At 40.6% G+C, this 18,349-nt stretch overlaps 1 protein-coding gene across 2 annotated transcripts in view; it reads left to right on the top strand.

Moving 5' to 3' along the window:
• The window catches only part of LRP2BP (LRP2 binding protein), a 31,587-nt gene that overhangs the window by 8,820 nt on the left and 4,418 nt on the right, over positions 1–18,349 (top strand). For both annotated transcript variants that reach the window (XM_024986428.2, XM_024986431.2), the window contains exons 4-9: positions 3,805–3,918; positions 12,835–12,977; positions 13,058–13,163; positions 14,045–14,268; positions 15,655–15,829; positions 17,419–17,531. In XM_024986428.2, coding sequence (XP_024842196.1) covers positions 3,805–3,918; positions 12,835–12,977; positions 13,058–13,163; positions 14,045–14,268; positions 15,655–15,829; positions 17,419–17,484 — 828 coding nt within the window. In that variant the 3' untranslated portion in view covers positions 17,485–17,531. The remainder of the gene's footprint in view (positions 1–3,804; positions 3,919–12,834; positions 12,978–13,057; positions 13,164–14,044; positions 14,269–15,654; positions 15,830–17,418; positions 17,532–18,349) is intronic.

The following is an 18,349-nucleotide window of genomic DNA, read 5'->3' as shown; positions in this document are numbered from 1 at the left end:
GGATTCTCCAGGCAAGAACACTGGAGTGGGTTGCCATTTCCTTCTCCAATGCGTGAAAGTGAAGTCGCAGTCATGTTGGACCCTCAGCGACCCCATGGACTGCAGCCTTCCAGGCTCCCCCGTCCATGGGATTTTCCAGGCAAGAGTACTGGAGTGGGGTGCCATAGAGCTATTATGAGGATATGTTAATTGTAAAAATACTTACTAATAGGGCCTGCCACTTAATAAGTGCTTTATAAGTATTTGCTACTATTATGCTAGGTACTAACTCTACAGTGGTGAGGGAATTAGAATGGTCCCCATTTCATGGAGCTTATAGTCAAGAGGAAGATAACAAGTTAATATATGATTACAAATAAGTTAAAAGTACTGTGAAAGCAATTAACTGGCTACTCTGATAGAGAATAACTTAGGGGTAGGGCAGAAAGACCTGTTGTTGAAACTGGAACTTAAGGAAACAGGCAATGCAAACAGCCACAGGGAAGTACATTCCAGGTAGAAGGGAAAACAAATGCAACGTTTCTGAGATGAAGAAGACTTTGGCGAGCTCTACAATGTGAATAGAATGCAAAGTCAAGTGGGCCTTAGGAAGCATCACTACAAACAAAGCTAGTGGAGGTGATGGAATTCCAGTTGAGCCATTTCAAATCCCAAAAGATGATGCTGTGAAAGTGCTGCCCTCAATATGCCAGCAAATTTGGAACACTCAGCAGTGGCCACAGGACTGGAAAAGGTCAGTTTTCATTCCAACCCCAAAGAAAGGCAATACCAAAGAATGCTCAAACTACTGCACAATTGCACTCATCTCACATGCTAGCAAAGTAATGCTCAAAATTCTCCAAGCCAGGCTTCAATAGTACGTGAACCATGAACTTCCAGATAATCAAGCTGGATTTAGAAAAGGCAGAGGAACCAGAGATCAAATTACCAACATCCACTGGATCATTGAAAAAGCAAGAGAGTTCCAGAAAAACATCTACTACAGCTTTATTGACTATACCAAAGCCTTTGACTGTGTTCAGTTCAGTTCAGTTCAGTCGCTCAGTCGTGTCCGACTCTTTGCAACCCCATGAATCGCAGCACACCAGGCCTCCCTGTCCATCACCAACTCCCAGAGTTCACTCAAATAGCATATTGGGCACCTACCGACCTGGGGAATTCCTCTTTCAGTATCCTATCATTTTGCCTTTTCATGCTGTTCATGGGGTTCTCAAGGCAAGAATACTGAAGTGGTTTGCTATTCCCTTCTCCTGTGGACCACATTCTGTCAGACCTGTCCACCATGACCCGCCCATCTTGAGTGGCTGCACAGGGCATGGCTTAGTTTCATTGAGTTAGACAAGGCTGTGGTCCTAGCGTGATTAGACTGACTATAGTTTTCTGTGACTGTGTGGACCACAACAAACTGTGGGAAATTCTGAAAGAGATGGGAATACAAGACCACCTGACCTGCCTCTTGAGAAATCTGTATGCAGGTCAAGAAGCAACAGTTAGAACTGGACATGGAACAACAGACTGGTTCCAAATTGGGAAAGGAGTATATCATGGCTATATATTGTCACTCTGGTTATTTAACTTATATGCAGAGAACATCATGAGAAATGCTGGACTGGATGAAGCACAAGCTGGAATCAAGATTGCCAGGAGAAATATCAATAACCTCATATATGCAGATGACACCACCCTTATGGCAGAAAGTGAAGAAGTAAAGAGCCTCTTGATGAAAGTGAAAGAGGAGAGTGGAAAATTTGGCTTAAAGCTCAACATTCAGAAAATTAAGATCATGGCATCTGGTCCCATCACTTCATGGCCAATAGATGGGGAAACAGTGAAAACAGTGACAGACTTTATTTTCTTGGGCTCCAAAATCACTGCAGATGGTTACTGCAGCCATAAAATTAAAAGATGCTTGCTCCTTGGAAGAAAACTTACGACCAAACCTAAAGAGTATATTAAAAAGCAGAGGCATTACTTTGCCAACAAAGGTCCATCTTGTCAAAGCTATGGTTTTTCCAGTAGTCATGTATGGATGTGAGAGTTGGACTATAAAGAAAGCTGAGCGCCAAAAAATTGATGCTTTTGAACTGTGGTGTTGGAGAAGACTCTTGAGAGTCCCTTGGACTGCAAGGAGATCCACCAGTCCATCCTAAAGGAAATCAGTCCTGAATATTCATTAGAAGGACAGATGCTGAAGCTGAAACTCCAATACTTTGGCCACCTGATGCGAAGAACTAACTCATTGGAAAAGACCCTGATGCTGGGAAAGATTGAAGGTGGGAGGAGAAGGGGATGGCAGAGGATGAGATGGTTGGATGGCATCACCGACTCAATGGACATGAGTTTGAGCAAGCTCTGGGAGTGGGTGATGGACAGGGAGGCCTGGCATGCTGCAGTCCATGGGGTCGCAAAGAGTTGGACACGACTGAGTAACTGAACTGAAGGGCTCTAGACGAACCTTGTTTCAAAAGTAATGAGAAGCTCTAGGAAGTGTTTTGAGACTGTGATGAATGGACTGGAAGGGAAGCATTAAACCAAGACCAGTTTAGAGAGAAATTATACTAGTTGGGGCAAGAGAGGATGGTGGTCTTGACCAGAGTGGTAGCAGTGGAACTGGGTCCTGGATTTATTTTGGAGATACAAGTAATGGTGGCATGGACTGAAAAATGGAAAAGTGGGTGAGTTTTGAGGAAACCATCAAAAGTTCAGTTTTGGGACATTTTATGTTTAAGATTCCCCTTCGTCATCCAACTATAAGGTTTCAAAGTAGAAACTACATGTGATACTCTAGATCTCAAAAGAAAAGTCAGAGTTGAAAGTAAATATATATCTGAGATTTTCCAGCATGTATGACATTTAAAATCACGAAAACTGTAAGGTCCTCTCTTCTCTTTCTCTGTATAAGAGTATTCTGAGTTTTCCAGCCTTCGTATCTTGGCCAAACATTAGCCAGAAAATAGAATGAATCTTTACAAGTCATTTACTTATTGTTAGCATTTTGATGCAATTTTTATTACTTTTATCAATTTGTTGATTAATTACAGTTTAGGAAAAGAGAAATTCAGTAGTTTCTGTGTTTTCCAAAAGTTGTTTTTGTCAGGCCTTCTCATTCTAGTACTGACCTTTCAACTCAGAGACTCTTTTTCCACTATTACAAATGATTTAGTCTCTAATGTAAGGCATTTTCCATGGGGGACTAAGATACAAGCTCCATGTTTGTTCCTTACACTTTAGCATATTTCTTGTTATATCCTATGATGCTAAGAAGCCTTAAATGAATGACTTGTGACATGGAGGTTTCTATAGGACATATGGGAGGAAGATAATTTTTGAGAATCACACATTTGCTTTTCTGTGTCTTCTTTAGCTAGAAAATGGCAAAACTGGAAGAGCCATATTAGAGTGGATATTTAATAATAATGGATGTCCTGATGCTTATCTTTTCTCAGAGACTTTGGCCCCAACTCTGAAGTTTCTCAGATTCTGGGAGTGATGAGTAATATGGCAGGCTGGGATGAGCACCGAGCTAGGCTATCATTAGAGGGTAGTTCAGTAGTAGCCAAGAATAAGAGTGAAAGTCAAAGCAAGTCCCTCCTAGGTTCCTCCTTGTTACTTCCCTCAGTTGCCATGTTTAGGTTTGTTTTACTGATTTTTATAGTGTGTTGTTTGTTGTCAATGGCTCACTTGTAAATTCCATAAATTTGTTTCTGTCTTTATTTGGTGCTGCTAGCTAGATTTAGGTGGGAACTAAGTATCTGTGATTAAGATAATAAAGAAAATAATTCAGTATTTCCTGGGAGCTTACAGGGATGGTATGAAGAAGCATTAGAACAGTTTGAAGAAATCAAGGAAAAGGATCATCAGGCAACTTACCAGCTAGGAGTGATGTATTATGATGGCCTGGGGACAGCTGCAGACTCTGTAAGTTATTGTTTTGTTCAGTGTTTAAGATTTCATTGTTCTGGATTTAAAATTATTTATATTTTAATAATATATATCTGTACTCATATTTAAATAATTATCTGTTCTTTCAGCATTTACATGAAAACAAAATTTCTTTTTGCCCCCTCCTTGCTACCACTAGCCATCAATAACATTTATGTTTTAAAATGTTTTCCTTTGTTCTTAAAAGTTATTTTAAAGCTACATGAACATGGAGAGAAGTTAGAAAATAAGCAAAATTAAGATCACTCCAAATTTTCCTATCAAATATGAAGTTATTATAGTTATTACTGTAGAGTTATTCTTTCATGTATTGCCCTATGCAGAAAAAAATTATGTGTGTGTATACACACCTACATTTTAAAAATATAAGACCAAGTATACATTACTGTTTTGTAATCTTTTTTTTCCACCTGTGTTTTGAATGTCCTTCATTGTCAATAGATATAGTCTACATTTTCATTTAAATACTTGTATAATAATCTATTGTATATCAATAGTATTTTTAGGCCTCATATTTTTGGCATGCTTGAAGATGAAAGAATAAGTTAAATTATGAGATTTTGAGATCAGTAGTACGATTTTCTCTATGCTATATGGTTTTCATTTTTTAATTATTTCCCCTTTTTTTGCCTCATCTTACAAAGAAATTTCCTATGAAATTTATTTTTTAAATTTTCAAAGATATTTAGAATTTAGTTTCCCTGTATTCACTTGCAAAGGTGTCCTGTATATACAGGTCTATTACAAATTCTAAAATGTGAAAGTACACAGGCTTTCAAATTTTGGCTTTACCACTGGTTTCAAATCTTGGTTTCGCCACCTAATAGCAGTATAATCTTGGGAAAATTATTTCTAGCTTTAGTGTCCTTATTTGTAAAATGAAGATAAGTAATCTCAGAAATACATCTGTCATTTCCCCCTCTCCTTTGGTCATGGCCAGCCTTGATAATTGATCATAACCCAGTCAGCTACAAAGAAGTACCTAAGTCCAGACATAGTCTCAGAACTTTTATCAGTACAAAGCTTTAAGGATACATTACCAGGTTAATCCATTGGAGGCAGCATAAAAAATAAAACTCATTAACCTAACTCATATAGTTGTTAATGAGATTGGATGACAACACATAAAAATAACTAACACAGGGCACATGGAGTAAGTGTCCAAGAAGCATTTTCCTCCCTGACTTTATCTTGTATAAAGTTAATAATGAGGACCATACTCTAATTCCTGAAATTCTTCATTTTTCCATATTTATAATCATTGTACCCTATGATGAAATGAATGGTAAAAATAAATATTTGCATTAATTGTAAGATACTCATTGTAACCTATGTATAGTTTAATTTTTGAAAGTTTAGTAACCTGCAGTATCCATTACTACATTGCCTGCATTTACTCCAAATTTAATACAGCTGACCATACCCTCCTTGCAACACCCTCCCCCCTTAGCATCTGAGATATCTTTAGTTCATCTGATTCTCCCTCATACTTTGCACACATCATTCTACCATTGTTTGTATATTTGAAATACAGTTTTTTCTGTTTGCCTCTTCACAGCCACTCCTCAGACCCTTGTGCTAGCTGCTTCTCTCCCATCTAATGTTGAAATATGTCAGAACCTTGGCCTCAGCCCTTCCTGCCTCCTTTCACTCTCTCCTTGAGTAGGCTCATCCAGTCTCATGGCTGACACTTATCTATACATATTTTTTTAAAACTTTCCGATCATTGTCTTCATACCAGAAACGAATTCTGAGATCCACATAGCCAGCTGCCTGCCTCTCCCTAAATGATGAATCAGGTAAATTCATAGATTTGGTGTTACTTTCCATTTTTTCTGTTTTCTCAGTGAAATAAAAGTGAGGCCATGTGTTTGCTTTAGCAGCATGTATGCAGAGCCTGTGCAAAGATGACACACAAACTCATGAACTGTTCCATACTTTTTATAAAAATATTTTAAGAATCAAAGCCATGAGCTGAGACTGAGGAGTGGGAGCAGGGAGAGCAGAAGTTTGAAGAGAAAGAAGGTTTGAAATAGTATCCCCTCTTCAAGATAAGTGGGAGAGACTACTGTTGAAACAAATTGATAGAATTACTTGTGAGGGCTGAGAGCTTGCTCTGAAATTTATAGTCATAAATTTTAAGAAGGACCTGTTAGCATGGTTATTTTTTTTCTAGCCATGTTCAATGGTTTTAAGTACAGCAGAGTAGGGAGAAATAGGGTATTTGCCTCATGAGTGAGTGTCATGGAGGGAAGAGGGACAAAGAGTACAGTGACAGATATAGGATAAATTGATAATGTGGGAAGAACATGAAGGTGTGGACAGATCAGGAAAATTGGTAGATTCAATGGGTTGGGGTATGGCAACTCCACAAAGTAGAATGACTTCAATGTGATTACATATGGAGACCAGAGGAGCAAAAAGGAAGATGGCTTCTGTAGGTCTCTTCAGTTAACCCCAAGGTAAAGGAGCAAAGAGCAAATTCTTTTAATTTTTATCACTTTATAAATTTACTGAGTTGTTCTTGAGACTAATTGGGCCCAAAGTCTGGTTGAACCAAATGTGCTTTGTGTGGTAGACCTGAAATGTCTTGAAATTTACATTATAAACCCTCAAATACAAAATAGTTATGTTTACTGTAATCATATATCTTTGGAAAGAAATTGAGAGGAAAAAATACATACACACCAGTATGTATATATGTGCCTGTGTATCTTTTATATTTGTACATATTTACCATGTCTGGGGCTTTTCAGTCCTTCCTATCAAGGTGGGTTCCCATTTGGCACTGTATTCCATTTCTTTCCAACCTGAAAAACTTCCTTTAAAGAGCATTTTTTGCATAATGTGCAGGTGATGAGTTATCTCCAATTGTGAGTACCTGAAAATGTCTTCAGTCTACCTTCATTTCTAATGAATTGTTTTGGGGTTGAGCTCTTTCTTACTCCACTTTAAAAATGCCATTCTAAAATCTCCTGGCTTCTCATGAGAAGTCAGTCTCTGTATTGTGTGTTAGTTGCTCAGTTGTGTCCGACTCTTTGTGACTCCATGGACTATAGCCCATCACGCTCCTCTGTCCATGGAGTTCTCCAGGCAAGAGTACTGGAGTGGGTTGCCATTCCCTTCTCTAGGGGATCTTCCCAACCCAGGGATCGAACCTGTCTCCTGCATTGCAGGCAGATACCTTACCATCTGAACCACCAGGGAAGCTTTGTATTATGTTTCCTGTATGTAATGTGGCCTTTTTCTCTGGCTGCTTTGCAAGGCGTCTGTAGCTTTCAGCAGTTTGACTGTGATGTGTGCCTAGGACAGGGTTTTTATGTATCTTCTCTGGGGTTTACTGAATTTCAAGGATCCCTTTCGGTTGCAGTTTTCAAGAGTTACTCCTTTTCCAGTTTATGTTTGCTTTGGTAAACTTCCTAGTGCCTTTAAAAAGTGGTTCTATATGTTTGGTCCCAGTTTAACCACTGCCATCTGTGGGAGGATTTGCACAAACACGTCACTCTACTGTGGTTGTACCTTAAGTTCTCTCTTACTAACAAGCTGGGGTGGAATGGTAGACACTTGCTCACACACTCACAGAAATAGATCCATGTGATCTGGGACTCAGTAAAACACTTTATTTTCTCATCTTTTACTGTGTTGTTTAGCCAAGAACAGCATTTTGAGAGAGCAGTGAGGGGTAAAAGTTAGAAAAAAGCATACACAACTGTACATGACATTAAATATTATTTTTTTCTTTGGAGTGACTTTGAAGGTTTTGAAACTGAGGATTAAGTCCATTTCACCTGCCTTCATTTGTCAAGGTTTTTTTAAAGCTAACATGCCCTCCAGGCAGCATGAGCATAAACCTAAACCATTGCCCAAGTGGTTGTCTAGAAACTGGGAGTCAGATGCATCTAGTTTGAGCAGCTGGTTGAGACTGGGTCGGGCCACCCACCCTCCAGCTGGGCATCCACAGGTGTCCATTGCTTGGTGATCTTTTAAATGTGCAGAAGCCTGTAGCTTAGTTACACCTGCGCAGAGCGAAAATTATCCACCAGTCACCGCACCTTTCCCCATGCCCTCCACACTCCCTACATCTCCAACTGCCATGCTGCGTTATTCATTATCCTGTGAATACCTGAAGCCACTTGCCTTGGGAAGCTGGTTTGAGGTTTGTTCTTCCTGTCTTCTGGTTTGACTGCCTTGCAAATAAACCCTCTTTTTGCTGCAGACCTTGGTGTCTCAGTGTTTGGCTTGCAGTGTGTCTGGCAAGACAAATCTAGTTTGGTAACAGATGTGGTGAGGCAGCCAAGAGGTAAGTAAAAATAAAGCTTTCACCTGTGGCTCATTGGCCCCTTGCAGGCACTGAGGACCTGGGGACGAGCAGACCCTATGGCTCTCGCTCCCCATCCCCACATCTTCTGCCTGCCTTTTGTGTGGAGAAAAACTTCAAAGAATGAATTCAGAGAAATGAAGGTGTTGAAGCAAAGGAAAACAAGACAAAATTACACTACTTCAGCCATTAAACGAAGCCAAAGCCCTTTAGTTCCTCCTCAAGGGCTACAGATAATATTCTAAACCACATCCTTTGAGCTGTTTTGTAGCCACCGAAACTCCCACCAGGTAGAAGAAGTTAAATATATGATGACCAGACTAGCCATGAGAACTGGCCCCAAAGAAATGGGAACAAACAAACCCTAGAACCAAAGATTAAGTGTACTTAATACAATCAAGATGACACTGATCAGACCACTTCACGACCAATTTCAAGATGACTGTCAGAACTGACGGTGCTGTTCTGCATGCAGCCCCTTCTCCAACTATAAAAGTTCTTGCCCACTGATTGTCAGTGAGGAGTTGGCTTTCAGACTTGAGTCCACTGTTCTCTCCCATTGCTGGCCTCCAGAATAAAAAACTTTCGACCAGACTTGCCTCTCAAGTATTGGCTTCTGAGCGGTGAGCAACCAGACCTGATTTGATTTTCAGTAACACATTTTGGAGGTTTGGGGCTTTTGGGTTTGGAAGACTTCTTTTGGGTGAGTAACTTCATTAAAGAAACACAACTATGCCTTGATTGTCTTTGCAACCCTGAATGGATGATGGACCAGAGGCCCACTTGGAGGGACTTTGGCAGACAGTACGGAAGGTTACAGGCCTCTGTATCTGGGTCACAGGCCCAGGGCCATGGTTTTGTTTTAGTCTTGCTTGTCCATGTATGTGTGTGTCTGACTCTAAATGTTAGGAATTGGCTACTGAGGATTGAGCTGAGGTGTCCAAACAAACCTTGAAAATGCTTTACCAGGAGCTAGACTGTCAGATGGGGAATATGCCTGAATGTCCCATTCCCCTTCTGAGAGATTTACTAAATACCAGGGTTACCTTTGCCCCTGGGCAAATGAGCATTAAAGTACCACCAGAGCAGGCTTGCAAATTGCAGGCTGTACCCCAAAGAGAAGAGCCTGCAGCTATTCCAGGAGAGATTGCAAAGAGGAGTCCAGAGGCCTGGGTGGACGAGAGATCAGCAAGAGCAGAGAGCTAGGCCTATGTAAGTTAGGGCATCACCTGAGGTCGGCTTATACAGGATTTAAGAGCAGTCAGATTGTAAAAAAGGCTCATGGGACAGTCCCTAAGCCCTGCACTGTCACTGATCTGTCCGCAAAGTGTGGGTCTCCTGTATGAGAGCTGACAGATGCCTTTTCTTGCACTTCTTTGTTTTAAATCCCAAGAGTTGTTTGCTTTCAAGTGGGAAGATCTGATGCTAAGAGTTAAGCAACAGTACTGCCAGACAGTACTTCCTCGAGGATTTAAAACTTCACCCATCATATTTGGAGAAATCGTGGCAAAAGATTAAGGGACCCTCAACTAAATGAGGAAGGTAGGATGGTATTCAGATTACCAGTAAGACAAAGGACACTTGAGACCAGAATATGATTTTTATTTCTTTATTTTTTTTGGCTATGCTGGGTCTTCGTTGCTGTGCAGGCTTTTCGCTAGTTGTGGTGAGCAGGGGCTCCTCTTCGTTTTAGTGCTTGGGCTTCTGGTTGTGGTGGCTTCTCTCGTTGCTGGGCATGGGCTTTAGGCATGCGGGCTTCAGTAGTTGCAGCTCCCAGGCTCTAGAGCACAGGCTCAATAGTTGTTGGCACATGGGCTTAGTTGCTCTGAGATGAGGGATCCAACCTGTGTGCTCTACATTGGCAGGCAGGTTCCTATCCATTGTACCACCAGGGAAGTTGCCAGAACGTGATTTTGATTTCAGCCTTTTTGGTTGAACGAGGCTATCAGGTATCCAAGAAAAAGCAGAGTTCTCAGCCCTCTGGTAAATATTTGGGTTTTGAACTCTCACAAGGACAGAGACTTGCCCTCTGACAGAAGAGGAGCTCTAGGCAGAGCTGCAGCCCCCACCAAGAGACTGCTGCAGGAATCTCTGGGAGTGGCCGGCTTCTGCATATTTGGGTCCTCAGCTTTGGATGCACAGCAAAACCCCTTTAAGTTCTTAGAGGAGGAGATAATGAACCTCTAGACTGAAGTTGTGGAGAATAAACATTCTGAAGCCCAGTTTCATCTTCAACAAACGGGACCTTATGAGGAACTGGCCAGGAGAGGGAAACCACACTCAGGAGGAATATCAACCCCAGCTGCTCCCAGTGGGCCAGTGAACCCCCCACAGATCTTAAGTTTCTATTGAGGAAGAAGCCATGGGAAAGAAAGGTGAATGGGGTTGCTGTGGTGGTGGGCTTGAGAAAGTAAAATTCAGAGAGCAATTTAAATAACTCATTAGTTATCAGATTGTTTTTTGTTCCGCTTTCTCTTTGTTTATAACCTCCCAGGCTTGGAAGGACAGTTCAGTGATCAGAATTTTTCAGTCTTTGGCAAAAGTAGGTAATTTCTCTACCTTTTGGCTGTCATCCAAAACCTTCTGTATTTGATCATGCTGACCCCTTAGTTGTGCCTGTCATTAATTGTTGACCATCCCTAACTTCACTGTGACTTCAGGTGTGACTGTTGAATTAGGCTAATCAGTAAATTTCCTGTCCTTTGTATTTTCTTGACTAAGTGAAAATTTGGTCTTCTCCTCCTGTCCTCAGAATAAAAAAACAAAACCAAACCTTTGGCATCTCCCCTTGCTAAGGTTCTGTTTGGCGAAGATATTTCAGAAACCACACTTAACTTTCCCAGCCTGTGTCCCTTGCATATTATCTGAGTGTTTCCGTCAACTGATAATGATCAAGACACTCAAATAGGTAAAAAGTATTATAAGACAGAGATCCCTGGCTCACAGTAAAGTAAAATCCCCAAGGATGAGAGTCTTAAGGTTTTTTTTTGTTTTTTTTTTTTTGAGAGTCTTAAGTTTTAATATGTCTGGTATTCTGTGTGCCCTCAGAGGGTACATAGTTGTCCCCGCTCCCAACCTGGTACATATTTATCTACAATTTTTATTACCAGTGTTGGGCCTGTGAATACCCTGACAGCTGGTGCCTAAGTGGTATTTGTTTGGGATCACAATGTTAACTTGAGGGACTTGCCTGGTGATCCAGTTGAGATTTCTCCTCCCAGTGTTGGGGGTGCGGGTCTGATTCCTGGTTGGGGAGCTAAGACCCCACATGCCTCCCAGCCAAAAAACCAAAGCATAAAATGGAAGCAATGTCATAACAAATTCAATAAAGACTTTAAAAATCATCCACATTAAAAAAGATGCTCACTTGAAACCAGGAACATATTCTCAAATAAGTGCTTAAGAGATTGATTCAAGCCCATGTTAGGCCTTATCAGCAGGAATTAGCCAGAGCTGTCCTTGCCCCCATTCCTCAAGAGTGAGAAATGGTCAAAAGGTAAGGTGGGGACAGAAACCCACGTTCAAATCCATTTTGATTGCTTTCACTAATCCAGGTGCTTTTAAGAGTGGTATGTCTCCCAGGCAGCATGTAGCCTAAACAAGATGCTTGCCCAAGCTCCTTTTAGGAACCTGGAGTCAGGCATGTCTACTTCGAGCTGAGCTGGTTCAGACGGGGTGGAACCATTGGCCCTTCATCTGGGCATGCACAAGTGTCCATTGCTTGGTGACTTTTTGAACATGCAGAGCCCTCCGGCTTAGGTACACCTGCACAGAACAGAAGACTCCCACACCTTTTCCCAGTCACTTTCCCCCTGCTCCACATGCTTCCAATGGCTGCTTTCTTCATCCCATAAATACCCCAGACCCCTTGCCTTGCAGGGGGTAGAATTTGAGATTTGTTTTCCCATCTACTTGGCTGCCTTGTAAACCCTCTTTGCTGCAAACCTTGGTGTCTCAGTGTTTTGGCTTGCTGGGCATTGGGCAGGAGGAACCTGGTTTGGTAAACAGTTCGTGTCTGGGTTTTCGGAGGCAGGGCAAACCTTTTATTAGCAGTTAGGATGTCTTCTGTGTTTTATGACTACACAGACATCATATGAAGATGAGTGTAGTAAGATATAAATTTATCACTGAGCACAGCTAGGGAAAGTGTGCTTAAAGAAAGAAGACAGGGTTTAGGGCTCACAGGCATCCTGTAAGGGTTAAAATTTTGAGTGTCTGGTTATTCTTACACTTTGACAAGTTCTAAGAACTGTGCTGATTCAAAATAAGGACCATGAGAAGAGACAAAGGCACTCATACTGAGAGGTGATGCAATTGTGGAAGCTGTAATATGGGAGAAATGCCTTACATCCCAGAGCTCCTAGGAACGCTGACTTGGGAGATGGACTTTTATTTATCTTTAGCCCTGCAGACTCCGGGACAACCATACTGTTAGGTACAGACTTGAGACTACATCATGTCAGAGCATGAACGCTTCGTGACATTATCAGAAAACTTAGTTTGGGTAAAACTAAACTGGGATTTGGGTAAAACTGAACTGGGACTTTCTGTCTTGTTCTTTTCTTTTGTGGAAGGAAAAAGGAGTGGAATATATGAAGAAAATTGTTGATTCTCCATGCCCCAAAGCAAGACACTTAAAATTTGCAGCAGCTTACAACCTTGGAAGAGCTTATTACGAAGGAAAAGGTGTTAAACGATCAGACAAGGAAGCTGAAAGGTAATCTGGCCTAAGAACAAGATTTTGTTTTCATCAAATGTTCTAAACAAAGAATAACTCACCTTCTCCTTCTCTTCTAGACTGTGGCTTTTTGCGGCAGACAATGGGAACCCAAAAGCTAGTGTGAAGGCTCAGAGTATCCTAGGATTGTATTACTCAACAAAGGAGCCCAAAGAGCTTGAGAAGGTAACAGTGGTCCATTTGATAAACTAGCATCATGTGTAGATTAATATTTGGTTCACTATTCCTTCTGTGAATGGAGGATGGTGAGGAGTAAGTATGTAGTCCTGTATAGCTCATAATTCTTTAAAATGTAAAGGAAACTTACATATTAGGATCTCCAAGCTCATCTCGCCCTTTCCTCAACTATGAATGCTGCCTCCTACCAAAGGAGACCACAGATGTGAGCACTTTGTGTGCTGTGGAAAACACACCTACAAAATACTCTACCATAAAGGTAAAAGAGGAGGGTGAGTTAGTACAGTCTCTTAATCATCAGCGATGGAAGCTGTTTCCAAGAAATCTTGTAGGGAGGAGGAAATGAGGCGTTCAAGGCAAGCTTGTAGGAGGCACGTAACCACCAGCACCCGCTCCCTGCACCCCCGCCCCCCTAGATCCTTGGCAGAAAGGTGAACAGCTACCTGGAAATCCCTGTGAACTCAGACTCACAGGGCGGATGTGCTTGGACCTCATGCAGGTGTGTATCCTTGGTTGTCTTTGATCCTATCAGAGCTCCAAGTGGGCCTGAGAGATGGCCACCATCTAACATCATCAGCTGGTCTCCTTGCTGTGCCGCTTCACAAAGCCTTTCAGACACTTGGTTCCTGTTTCCCACTTTCTCTGTGCTTCCTCTGGAAAACTTGAAAATCCCAAAACCTGAATAGCTGAGCTCAAGCCAATGACCTGGCCTGCACTGTGGGGAGACAACAGGGGAGCCTCCCTCAGCACCCTCTCTGAGGCCTGTGAAACTGGTGCCAGCCTGACCTGTGTTCAAGAGGCGGGAGCTGTGTCCTAGAGATGAATTAAATTCTACCTGGTGAATACTATGGAATTGTGCTTTTTCTTAGGCATTTTATTGGCATTCAGAAGCTTGTGGCAATGGAAACCTGGAGTCCCAGGGTGCCCTGGGGCTCATGTACTTCTACGGACAAGGTATCCGCCAAGACACTGAGGCTGCCCTGCACTGCCTGAGGGAAGCAGCGGAGCGTGGCAATGTCTATGCTCAAGGGAATCTCGTGGAATATTACTATAAGATGAAGTTCTTTACAAAGTGTGTTGCATTTTCCAAAAGGTGAGTAACTGGATAAAAGTATTTACAAAAACTTACTAGATGTTCTGTGCCTGGTCTGTTTAGTAGAACTCACTGGAGTATTGGAAATGATGGCTGTTGGCACTTGCAAAGTGGCCAGTGCAACTGAGGACTGAACTTGTAACTTTCAATGGATTTTAATTTAAACAGACACACACAGCCCAGGGCTACTGTATCAGATAGTGATTGATGAAACATCTGTGCCATCAATCTGCATGATTTCAATGCTCTTTGCTTTATATGCCGGCTAAGTGATCTTAAGCAAATTTTACTTCTGAGGGCACTGACTGTTCTTTTGCAATCTTGCAGAAGTATTTTCTTCTTGATTAAAAATAATAGTGAATATAAAGCATGTAACATAGCTTGGCACATGAGAAATATTTTTTCTTCCTACACCCTCAGACACAGGTTCTGTAACTGCACAGTTACACTGTAGCTTGATGAGGACAGCAAATGAGAAAGGTTAAAAGACTCAACACTAACATAAAGGATATGGAAATTTGTTCTGAGGCCGTGTACTTTGCCACCTTTATCCACAATGCACAAATGCAACATGCCAGGAGAAAGAGACCGTGGTGTCCTCTAGAATGGCTGTAAGGCCATGCTGACATCGCCCTCCCTACACGCCCTCCCATAGAGCCCACAGGCACCCAGTGTGAAGTGGACATCTACACTGGAGGATGAAGGAACGCCTTTTGCCCTCACCTCCCCAGAATCATGGGCTCCAGGCAGCAGGCCACTTGACAGTGTGGTCTCCAGTGTCCCAAATCTCCCAAGTGCCCATCTGAGTAAAACTAAGACTTCAAATAGTCCTTTAAAAATCTTTGGAACTTTCCATTATTGTCCATGTTCCTGTTTCCTACAGTATCACAGCTGACATGGAATGGACTCTTCCATATAATTGTCCATCTCTGTATCTGGGTTATAAAGAATGACTTTTTATTGCCCACTAACATAGATGTGCAAGTTTCTCAATGTGTTTTCTGGTCCTCTGTGACTGAAGTCCAAATTCAAGGTTGATGTTTAAATACCCAGAGAGATAGAAGACTGCTTTTCTCTCCATTGTTTAAATCTGCAAAGTGGTAAGAGTTTTGGTAGTAATATTTTAAACTTAATGTTTTCTAGTGGTTATTAAGCCTGACAAGCATAATCCTAGAGGGGCTGTCAAGTAACCACTGTGGTTAGTTCCTCTTCCACTTGTGTTAGTTGACTGTATTTACCCTTCCCCACACAGCAAACAATTCAGTTCTAAAACTTGTAGAAATGCTAGGGAAACCACTTGGGGCACAAGGAGAATTTCTGGATGTGTTTATAAAAATGTAAACCGTAAGTGATAGTGTTTTTAAATCTGACAACTGGGTGTTGCAGGATCGCTGACTATGATGAGGTTCACGACATCCCCATGATAGCCCAGGTCACGGACTGTCTCCCGGAATTCATCAGCAGAGGCATGGCCATGGCCTCTTTCTACCACGCGCGGTGTCTGCAGCTCGGCTTGGGGGTCACAAAGGATGAGGCGACAGCCAAACGCTATTATTCTAAAGTAAGCCCTATCGCAAACATAAATGGACTCAATTAGAATTTCTAGGTTTTTAGTTGAGACTTGAACATTTTATAAAGTAGTGTTTTTTTCTTACTTACTATGCAGATAACCTCTGTCTACCCAGAAGTTGTTAGACATGCAGCTTGTTTGCAGACAGTTTTCTCATTCTTTTTAACATAATTAAGCTCAGATGGTAAAATTTCTATTTTTGATGCAAATTATTCTATTTCACTATCTGCAGCCTAAGGCTCAGCACTAAGACCTTAAAGCCTGAACAAGTATGCCTTAGTTCACCCAGAAAAAGTGTGAATCTCTATTTCCTTCTGTATACATTAGAGTACATTTCATTAAGGTTTCTTTATGCATGACATCTACTACAGCTAGTTAAAATAAGCCTTTTCATGTTTTAATCTATGTGATCAGTTTATTTCTACCGAATAGATTTCACATCTAAACACAACTGTTAAAAACTGTAGAGGAAGTGAGAAAGGCAGTCATTATGAATAGTAACTGCAAATTCATTTTTTAATAAAAAGAAAGCAAAAAATTGCACACCTGACATCCATAAGTCCAAATTGGAATTAGATCATAAAAATTTATATAATACACAAATTGTTCAGTTGGAGCAGGGGAACAAAGAAGAATTTTCTAAGTCCCCTGCCTAAAAATCTGATTATGGTATAGCAGTGGTTCTCAAAATTATTTGCATGTTAAAATCACATGGGGATCTCTTAAGAATTCCAAAACCTAGAACTTATTTCAGAACAGTTTCATGTCCTAGAATGGACACGGGCAGATTTAAGTTCCCCAGGAGGTTGCAATGTGTCACCAAGTTTGGAACCCTAAATTACTTTGTTGGAAATTAAATGTCCACAGTATTAAACCCATATCAACACAAATATCAGAATATGGTACAAAAATACAACTAACCTTTGAGGTATCTACCATTACACCATCTTATCAGTATGAGTAGCAGCTGTCTTTTTTAAAATCTAAACATTCTTTTATTTTACCAGTTTCCAAACCAAGTCAGTTTTAGATTCTGTACTAGGTATCCTTTCCAAGTAGACATAAGCAAAGAGAACTCTGGGTGAGAAATATCCAGAAATGTGATACATGTTCATCCTAAACAAAACAGCGTAATAAACAGGTACAACTGTAAAACTGTTTTCCTTAGGTTGGGACATAATACAGACCCATCACTCAGTTTTGGTCACTGGATTTTATGGGAGATACTTCCTCTAACTTTTCTGCATTTTAAAAGTATACCCGTGAAGGGTCTGGAATCACGTCAGATGAGGCACAATAAGGGAAATTCTAAGTATTTTACTCCAAGAAAAAGGACTTGGGCTTCAGTGGTGGTCTTCAGCAGACTAGGGCACTGAAAATTCTCTCTCCCCCAAATGATAATAGCATGGTTATTTTTAGTATGATCTATTTTACGTAGGTTAACTTGAATTCCCCTAATTAAGCAATTAGAGTAGAAATGTATCTTAATTACAAAATTCCCTTAAATCACTGTACTCTTCTTAAAAACAAAAGGTTTAACAGTCCAAAATATGTCTAAATAACTTTCTTTGAATTTGAAGGCTTGTCGTCTGAATCCTGCATTGGCAGATGAACTTCACACTTTACTTATTCATCAAAGAATTTAGATCACAATGCACTTCAACAAAGATCATCGATTCTAACAGCTTAGAATGTATGTATTTTTATAATTTTTATAACAGCTATGTTTTCTGCCTCGCACATTAGATTAACCTGGGTATTTTAATGGTGGCATGGTATTTTAATGGTGGCATGGTAACCTGGGTATTTTAATGATATCATGATGGCATGATACCTTCATTCTTGAATTTGTATAATACAAATTGAAACCTAGCTAACAAGATCAAATTGCAGGAAGAGTCCTCAGAGATCCAAGTCTTAGTCTAGAGAGTGGCCCAGATTGTGTCAGGTATTGAAAACTATTCTGTAGAGCCAGTGTTTTTTTCCATTCTTATATAGTGTCCTGAAATACTTGATGCAGTCTTAGCTTTAATAGTATAAGTGCTACAAACTTACCAAAAAAATGACAAAGTTTAATTCTTTAAATTTCTTTAATCTTTACTTTTGTGAGTTTTTAATAATTTTATTCAGTCATCCAAAACTTTAAAAATTCCAAATTGAAAGGAAAAACTTGAAATCTAAATTTGAAAATAAGTGGGTTTAAGAAACTGCTTACAATTTTGCCTCTCTATATCTTCCCTTAAACATCTTAGTGAGTAAAACTACTATATTGAAACAAGATGTCTCTTTGAACTTCAAATCCTTGTCTATATTTTAAAACCCTCAGTGTATTTCGAAGATAAAATCTCAAATCATCTACCAGTGTAAGACCTAGAAATTGTTAAATCAGCAAGAGACTTTCCTTATCCATTACAAGAGACTTTCCTTATCCATTACATCTACAAAGGCAAAAGCCGACAGAAAAAATAGAATCGATACCCAAAAGATTTTAAAGGAAATACACATCTGTAA

The sequence above is a fragment of the Bos taurus genome, chromosome 27 (genome assembly GCF_002263795.3).
Source record: "Bos taurus isolate L1 Dominette 01449 registration number 42190680 breed Hereford chromosome 27, ARS-UCD2.0, whole genome shotgun sequence".
Taxonomy (NCBI): domain Eukaryota; kingdom Metazoa; phylum Chordata; class Mammalia; order Artiodactyla; family Bovidae; genus Bos; species Bos taurus.
Note: the sequence above shows the minus strand (reverse complement) of the source record. Positions and strands in the feature narration are given on the sequence as shown.